The sequence below is a fragment of the Limulus polyphemus genome, unplaced genomic scaffold (assembly GCF_000517525.1).
Source record: "Limulus polyphemus unplaced genomic scaffold, Limulus_polyphemus-2.1.2 Scaffold1438, whole genome shotgun sequence".
Lineage (NCBI taxonomy): Eukaryota > Metazoa > Arthropoda > Merostomata > Xiphosura > Limulidae > Limulus > Limulus polyphemus.
In genome coordinates, this window is record NW_013667048.1 from 43666 (window position 1) to 53186 (window position 9521).

Sequence of the window (9521 nt, forward strand, 5' to 3'; positions counted from 1 at the left end):
TATCTTTGTAATGATGTATATAGTGGATGTTTTACGAGTAAAACCACCCAGTAGTTGGTACTATATCTTTGTAATGATGTATATAGTGCATAGTACTACACCTTTGTAATGATGTTTATAGTGCATGTTTTACGAGTAAAACCACCCGGTAGTTGGTACTACACCTTTGTAATGATGTTTATAGTGCATGTTTTACTAGTAAAACCCCCTGGTAGTTGGTACTACACTTTTGTAATGATGTTTATAGTGCATGATTTATGAGTAAAACCCCCTGGTTGTTGGTACTATATCTTTGTAATGATGTATATAGTGCATGTTTTACGAGTAAAACCACCTGGTAGTTGGTACTACACCTTTGTAATGATGTTTATAGTGCATGTTTTACGAGTAAAACCACCTGGTAGTTGGTACTACACCTTTGTAATGATGTTTATAGTGTCTCCCCTATTTTTGCTTATGTCACCAACTACCATATTACCTGTACCTCAATCTGCAGTTATAACATGTGCTTATCAAAAATAATTGCTACTATATATTGCATTACACATAGGCTTACTACAAGTTTGTATGAACTTCATCTGGTGCACATATTTATGTTAAATCTTAGCAATTATCCCTGATATTCAACACATTTAGTACCATATTTGCCCGAACATAATGAGTACCTTTTTTTTTCCTCCAAATACCTCCCAAAAAATTTACTGCACATTATGTTTATTCTTGTTTGGTACTTTACTAGAGCTACCACCAAAAATCATTAAAGCATCATTAAAGGTTTCAAAAAATGTTGGATATTCGATGCAATGGATGACATGCTGTGGGAATCAGAAGAGGATGAAGCAAAGGTTCAAGAAAGCAAATCCGACAAATCCAGTGGTAGTGACATTTCTAGCGATGATAAAGATTTATGTGAAGATGAATGATTAGCTTAGTGTATTATCACATATAAACTTTTTAATAAATTTTGTGAAATTGACACTTAAAAAAACTTTCAATGAAAGATTTACACAAATGTTTAATACATCAATAGTTGTTTACTGTATTTAGAAATTATTCAATACATTTTGTTTAACTGATATGTAAAAAACACAAATTTTGCTCAATTTAACCTTTCAAAATTGGGTGTGCATTATATTCAGGCAAATATGGTAGATCTGCTGTGATCCTGTTCAGCTTCAAAGATCATAAAGAATTCACTGATACCATAAACTCTTGAAAAACAACAATAGTTTTTCTATCTCTTCTGTTTTATTTGCTGACCTTCTTTATTTCTTTAATTCATTCATTTTTTTTTTTGTGTTCATAGGAGGAGATGTTAAAACATAGACTGTGGGGTTAAAATGTAAAAGATTTGAGGTTAAGATGTTAATAAAGTTTGTTTGAAATGTTATTTTTATTCTTCTTGTTTTATTTTTCATTGTGTGATTTATTACAAGGTCTCGTCTTGATCTTTACCCCTAAGGTCTTGGACACAGGTCTCAACTACAATACCTTTTATCACTATCCTATACAACCGAATCTTGAACATGCCTTTTTAATACTGCTTTAATTTCTATTGTACTGTTTCTCATATAATAAATTTTGCTGTGCAACTGATAAATTCTTGTTAAATAGAGATTGCTTGAGGAGAGCTCTGAAACTATTTTTTTGGCATTTTCTCACAACAGGATTGATGTTCATCTGGAAATTGATAACAGACAGTGTCTCAAGTCAGTGTACAGTGAATGTTTCCAGTCAGCAGCCGAGGTAAAATTCACATCAGTTTTTAGTAAAATGCTTTTTGTATGTAGTGTGAATGTTTTCAGTCATTAGTAGAAGTAGGACTTGGTTTATTATGAATATATTTTGTAGACAGCATAAGGAAAGTGTACAGTGATAATTGTTTAGCTGGCAGTAGAAGTAAGAACTGTTAGACTGCTAGAAAATCAAAGTTCTGAATAACATTTTCTCATAAATCAGAGTGGACACAAACCTTAAAGTCAGGGAAAATTTACAAAATTATTCTAAAACCTGTAAAAGTCAAAATTTTGTTTTTCCCCTTTTTTTAAATCTCAGAATCTGCACATAAGTTAATAAAATATTTTAACATAATCTTGTTCATTCATTCTGCTAGTTTATGTGGCGATAATTCTCTAATTCTTTGTAGTTTATGATCAGTTGGCTCAGATATTCCTTTATAAATAAAAATGCAACATTTTACTGTATATCATCAAGCTTGTTTGAAACTAGTTTTCTATAGTACATTAGTCTGAAGTAATTATGATCTGAAGTTTTTATAACCAGATTACAGGCTAAAGTGGTGTTGATTTGGTTGAATTGTATTAACATGAAAATTGGGAACATTTGTGTTTTAATGATAAATAAGGTGATTTAATTGTTGATAAATTTTGAAACTTCACAGGCTGCTCGGTTTCTTGCTGCATCCCGTTCTCGACATTCCCTGGATACAGCTTTTCACATTGAAAAGATCCAAAGCACAGATGAATTGGAAGAACTCCATGGTCCTGAAGTCACTTACCCAAATATGGTGTACATTGTGATTGGAGTGATAGTGATAATCTTGCTAGGATTACTTCTTGGGGTGTTAGTTACCACTCAGAGGAAGCGTGCACGGGGTGTTACCTGGTTTCCAGAAGGATTTTTCAGAAACAATAGTGTCCAGAAGCAACAGGCACGACGTCGAGGCCCAGATGGACAAGAAATGAGGTATGGCAGGCATATTTGAGATCGACATGGAATATAAGATCATAACTTAACTAAGTTATTGTTAGTGATACATACATGTATATAATGTATACATGGATACTATATATATACATAGTATTTGTTTATAAAAAGGTACATCTATCATAGTAATGTAGAGGTGCATCAAAATTAATATACGGCATAACTTGCAAGTAAAACATGTTTTTGGAAAGCTGTTAAGGTTATATTCTTGTAATTTTAGAAACATCCACAAACAAATGTCTGCTCAAAGAATGGATGCCAATGATAACAGTGGCATACCTTCCGACATTGGTGGGTGGAGTGATGATGACATGGGTGATCATCCTCCTGTAAAGAGAACCAAAAGTGATCATTCACCAGATCCTAGTTTTGGAGACACTCACACTGTAATGACAACAACCGATTACGACGATAATGACCCCCGACCTTGGACTCAGCAGCATCTTGATGCGGCAGATGTTCGCAATCCTGATATTCTTGCTTTTTCACCTCCACATGGAGACAGTGAACTAGAACCAGGAAATGTTGATGTCAGAGGTCCAGGTGAGTGGTATTTATCAAAAAGGGTTTTTTTTATCAAGTTAAAGAACTTGTGATTTTCAACCAACTACAATTCTAATGAAGATTATTGTACTTCATGATAAATTAAGTTTTGTCATTCATTAATTTTAAAGATATTAATAATTTTATTGTATAGGTATTTCACCTTATGCTTTAACCTTGTAATTTCATGTATGATGATTTTGTATACTTAAACTCTTCTAGGAGGTCTTACACCTCTGATGTTAGCATCTTTTCGAGGAGGTGGTTTGGATACAGGAGAAGATGTAGAGGAAGATGATGGATCTGTCAGCATGATTCAGGACCTTCTCTCACAAGGTGCCAAGATCAACATGATAACAGAACGAACAGGTGAGTTATTAGTTAGATTGAATAATTTGTTTTAATTACCTCCCAAAAATCCTTCTTAAGGAGGGAAACAAAGTTTTACTGGAGCGTTTAACTAATTGGTAATAAATTTGTGTTTATATCACATGATATTTATAATTTTTATAAAATATATTTGGTCACACTTTTATGTATGTATTCTAACTTGCTGCATAGATAATTAAATTTTCATAAATTGATATACATTGTAAAAAAAAGTCGTTTTGGAAAACCTAAATTTAAAATGGAATGACATGGATTACTTAACTAATTCTATCACAAAAACAAAGTAAAAGATAGAGATGGCAAAAGTAATGAATATTTAAAAATAGAATATGCATTGTTAAGAAAATAAAAGAAATATCCATTACTGAATCATTTTCTTTTACAGTTAAACACAACCCTTCTATATCGGTGATTGATACATTGTTTGTTTACAATTAAATACAAAAACCCCATAAACTTGTATAAGTTTATGATTGCTGATTTGAACTGAGTTTTTGGTCCAAAATAATGGGTTATTATAAACGGGTAAAGAATCCAAAGTGAATTTGGTAGCAGAAGATAATTTGAATATATATAATAAGATAGAGACCTTAATGTAAAAAATAACAATAATGTATGTTGGTCATTGAGTTGCTTATTTTCACATTACTTTTTTGATGTGTTGTTTTTTTTCATGATATCTTGACCCACATTTGCAGTACAATGTGTCCAAGTTTCTACTTTAATTGTTAAACTTTTCTTAGGAGAAATATGCTTATGACTTCTCACTCCCTAATTCATGATATGTATTTTGCTTTAAACACCTCTGTTCATTGCAGAGAATATTTGTTACGTCCTTTTTTTTATCAAATATTTTATTGAGATTAATAATTAGGTTTCTGTCAGTTAAAGAACATTTCTGTGTTCAGAATTGCTTTTTTTATTCTTTATAAATAATTTTTCACGTTTTTCATAAATGATTTTCTAATTCTTTTAACTTAAGAATTTTTTCAGGTTTCTGTTATTAAGACTAATTCCATTAATTATGAACATTTGAACTAGGTGAGACATCTCTTCACTTGGCTGCAAGATATGCAAGAGCGGATGCTGCTAAAAGACTGTTAGATGCAGGTGCTGATGCTAACTCTCAGGACAACACTGGTCGAACTCCTTTACATGCATCCATATCTGCTGATGCACAGGGAGTCTTCCAGGTAAGATTTGTGTAAACATTATCCCAAATTTAGCCTCACTGAAAGAAAAATACAAATAATAAAAATTAGGATAATTTTGGGGAAAAAGTAAAGTCTGATTTCCTTCTAAATAAGAGTTTGGTGATAAAAAAACGTTTCCTTTGTTATTTACTGACATTTAACACCATGCTATTTATCTACGATGTCCAATCCAGACTTAGTTTCAATTCAAAAATATCATTATTATTGTCATATAATGTATTTTTAAAACTTGTTTTTCTTTGTAAAAATAATTTTAGGAAAAAACAAGAACTACAGGTTAAGTTTTTTTTCAAACTGATCAGAGTGTGTTGTCATGCAAAAATGCACTTTTTTGGAAGAAAACGACAAGGTATTGTGTCATGTTTTAAGTCCTTTTATCATTCCATTGTCTTATTTTTACTTCTTTTACTGTTCAGATCCTGTTGAGAAACAGAGCCACAAACTTGAATGCTCGAATGCATGATGGATCAACGCCACTAATTCTAGCCTCGAGGCTGGCAATAGAAGGAATGGTGGAAGACTTAATAAATGCCGAAGCTGACATAAATGCTGCTGATGACCTTGGTCAGTTGAAAGGTTTTTTGTAATTCTTATGTCACTGATAACAATCAAAGTATCATAGTAACTACCAGGATTATTATTTCATATCTTACATAAAAAAGCAGTCATTTATACATATTTTAATGGTAATAATAGAGAAAAGTTGGCCTGCACTTAATAGTTTAGATCTGATGCATTTGGCCCAACTTTTACATAGCCTAAAGGCGTTCAAGAAGAGATTTGTATTTGGTGTTTCTTCCCTTCTATGGTTTTAATTGTGGAAGTATTATTTGACATTGTTATATCATGTTACAGATCTGTATCAGACTTGTAAAGTGGGATATCTGGCTGAGAGATAATGTCTTAAATCATTACTGTAAATTTTTGGGTTAAATAATGGCTCTAGTGAGAGGTCATCAGAGTATGTCTTTTTATTCAGATAATTTCAAACATTAATTTATATAAAATACAAAGTAAACATACAATACTTTATCATTTTCTTTAACTGTTATTAATTCATGTTCAGTATAGATGGTTGGATGGAAGGGAATATTGAAAGTAATTAAAAAGTATATATGAATCTTAATCTTGTATCAAAGTTCTTTATACTTTCCACTACTACTACTAAAATTATATTAATGTGCTTCTAACAAACATTTCATACTTCAGGAAAAACAGCACTGCACTGGGCGGCAGCAGTAAACAATGTGGATGCTGTCCGAGTGTTGCTGGCCCACGGAGCAAACAGAGATGTCCAGGATACCAAAGAAGAGACACCTCTCTTCCTAGCAGCCAGAGAAGGAAGTTATGAAGCTGCCAGAGTGCTCTTAGAACACTTTGCTAATCGAGACATCACCGACCACATGGATCGTTTGCCAAGAGATGTAGCTCTGGAGCGTGTGCATCATGATATTGTGAGATTATTGGATGAGTACGTACCCCAGGGTCCTCTGACGTCTCATGTACCTACTAGCTCTACATCTATGGTTCCCCCACCCACGGTCATTGGTTCCACCAGGTCTACTAAAGCTAAGAAAAGGTCAAAAGTCAACAGTATGGTTGGAATGGCCATGCAAAATGGAGATCATTCTTCCCAGAATAGTGAGAGAGAAATAAGAAGAAAAGTGTCCTTGAAGAAGCAAGGAACAGAAGGGCAGCCCAACTTGCACTGTTTGAACACTTTCGATTCGCACCCTTTCAATGGCCTACATCCAGCATTTGATGATGGACAGAGCTTAGCACTGTCTCACCCAAATCTAGCAGGTTTAGACAACTCAGCCACAAAACAACAAACTTCCTACAATGAATGTATAAATCCACAGATATATGAGTCTGTGGGTGGAATGGCTGGTCAGTTGATATATATGAATGATGGAACAGTGCCACATGTGCAGACAGTGCAGGGTGTCACATCTCACCTTCAACGACAGAATTCTATGCCCAGTAGCCTGACCGTATCACAGGTACAGTCAACTCATAACTACACTGGTTCTCCTTCAATCAAGCAACGACCATTACTCCCAACCTCTCCCACCCACATGGCAGCCATGAGGACTGCCCATCAACAGAAAAATGCACATATTCAACCTCAGCAGAGTGCCAACCATATCTATGACTACATCATGACTGACATTCGGCAGGTGTTGGGTTCCAGTGGTCAGAAATCAAACCCACCAGACCCTGCAACTGGCCAGCAACAAGTGCCTTATAGCCACCCATTTCAGTTTCCAACCCCTCCATCTCAACATAGTTATGGTGGCTCAGAGGCCACTCCTCAACATTATCTACATCACCCAGAGACTTACTTAACCCCCTCTCCTGAATCACCCGGTCAGTGGTCAAGCACTTCCCCTCATTCAGCTCAAAGTGACTGGTCTGAAGGCATCTGTAGCCCAGTAAATATGAATATCTTACAGCCTGTGGAACACCAACATCCTCACCACCAAACTCAAAATACACTTTCCACCCCAGAAGCTGTGTTTCTTTAGTGGTAAATCAAGTTTCTGTGAGAAAATTAGTAAATGAAAGAATACTGTATTAACAAATCAATTGTGAGGTGATAAGAATTTATTGTCTTTATGTTGATTTGGTACATGAATACTCATTTTTAAAGAATGTGCATATTTATTTTCATAGTTCATTGATGGAACTGTTCTCTTTGTCAACGTTTAATGATCTTACTATTATGCTTACAAATTTTAATAACCATTTTTAAATGTTATGGTATTGTAAAAATAGTGTTTATATATATATATATATACTGTTAATTTGTTTCTTCATTTTCTTGAGAGCAAAAATTTCCCGGTCTTTTTCTTATTCTTTCAAATTTCATGATAAGCTTTACATTAAAATGTTTTCAATAATAAAATACATTGCGTGAACACAATATTTTAGTCATTATGTCTACAAGATTTTCCAAGTTTGATTTCTTTGCTTCATTGTATTTCAACTGCTTTAATATAGTGTGAATCACCTACTTATTTAGTGTTTGTCACAATTTTTCAGTTGGGACCTTAATGTTAATATCTATCTTATTTTAGACGATCAGTTATTTAACGGATTTTGTGAATAAAAGGTCCATATTCACATAGAGCTGTAAAATGTGTGATCCTACAAAAAATAAAAGTCTTTTCTTTTGAAGTTTAGAATCTTATGTTTTTTCAACACTTGTAATTACCAGTAATACTAGTTTTCTAGGAAAGAATCAAACCTTATGCTTCAAAATGTTTTCATGAACTTTGCGACAGTTTCTAGCAAGTTTTTTCAATGTCATTGTTCTTCCTTTCTGCAAATAAAGTTATTTAATCATGATTTAAGATACTTGTGTGAATTTTCAAAAATATTATCATACCTTTGTTGAAAAAGAGAGCTACGGTGGAAATGAATTATATGACACTGCGAGTGTAAATATAGTTAATCAAATTTAATAAACAGTCATAGTACTAAAAGACAATGACTTTGCTGTATAATATTTTTAATGCTTAAAGAATAAACCTTAACTTTAAACGTTTTTAATGTGTGTTCTTGCATAAAAAAATGTGAGATCTGGTTTTTAATGAAAGGCAAGTTATCGAATAACACGTCTGGGATGCGATACTTTATTTTTTTTAAATAAAACAGTACAGAAGTGTCACGTTGTTGGTGTTTTTGTTATTTATGTGTTGTGAGTTTCTTGGGATATATTTTGTTTTCTTGTAAAAATATTTGCCTAAAAATTTGTATGCTTTTGATACAATTAAAGTATTGTTTGTTTTTTGTAAACATAATATCATTTTTCACTTTTTTTTATATCGGTCACCAAGTTCTCTTGAATTTAAATAAAACTTTTTTACACCTCAGATTTTTACTATCCTTTATTATATTCTTCTGATTGCTCTAAAAAAAAAAAAGATTACTCAGTGTACATTTTTTTATTTAGAAAAAGTTATACATATGAGATCAAAACCAAGATCTTTTCATAGTTATTCACATGATTTTAAACTTTATTAGTTATTGAAATATTTACGATTTTTAATTACATTATTCAAACAAGTTTGGTCAATAATCTTATAAACAGGTCATTTTATGTAAACTTAACATGAAGCCAGTTTGAGTTTTTTGTACATTTCAATAAAAGAAAATGAAATAAAACACTAAGACTTTTACATAATTTTTATCTAGATTTTGATTTTTTCCCAAACCTGCAGATACTGATTAATAAACATACATAGTTTAGGAGATATCTGTGTTACATATAAACACAACATGCATACACTTCTAACAATTACAAATATGTACATATATTTTTTACAATGATGTGTAGGCAGGATAATGGCATACAGTTCTGAGTCTGAGTTATAACAGTAAGATACTTCTACCTGGTTAGGTGCAAGAACTAGTCTTAGGTCAAGGAAAGAAATGTAACAACCTGAACATTACAATGGCATACAGTTCTGAGTTATAAAACTAAGATACTTCTAACTGGTTAAGTGCAAAAAGTAGTCTTAGGTCAAGGAAAGAAATGTGACAACCTGAACATTATAATGGCATACAGTTCTGAGTTATAAAACTAAGATACTTCTAACTGGTTAAATATTAAATACCAGAACTAATATTAACCATATCAGG

General features: G+C 32.6%; 2 protein-coding genes across 2 annotated transcripts in view; one reads left to right on the top strand and one right to left on the bottom strand.

Annotated features, from left to right (window-relative positions):
• LOC106463560 (neurogenic locus Notch protein-like) overlaps positions 1 to 8702 on the top strand; it is a 30940-nt gene extending 22238 nt beyond the window's left edge. Inside the window, exons 22-28 of the mRNA XM_022391100.1 lie at positions 1668 to 1746; positions 2402 to 2706; positions 2948 to 3270; positions 3493 to 3639; positions 4702 to 4853; positions 5291 to 5438; positions 6084 to 8702. Coding sequence (XP_022246808.1) covers positions 1668 to 1746; positions 2402 to 2706; positions 2948 to 3270; positions 3493 to 3639; positions 4702 to 4853; positions 5291 to 5438; positions 6084 to 7402 — 2473 coding nt within the window. The 3' untranslated portion in view covers positions 7403 to 8702. The remainder of the gene's footprint in view (positions 1 to 1667; positions 1747 to 2401; positions 2707 to 2947; positions 3271 to 3492; positions 3640 to 4701; positions 4854 to 5290; positions 5439 to 6083) is intronic.
• Positions 8703 to 9030: 328 nt separating this feature from the next.
• The window catches only part of LOC106463561 (ganglioside GM2 activator-like), a 10207-nt gene continuing 9716 nt past the window's right edge, over positions 9031 to 9521 (bottom strand). Inside the window, exon 5 of the mRNA XM_022391101.1 lies at positions 9031 to 9288. The gene's annotated coding sequence lies outside the window, so the exon portion shown is untranslated. The remainder of the gene's footprint in view (positions 9289 to 9521) is intronic.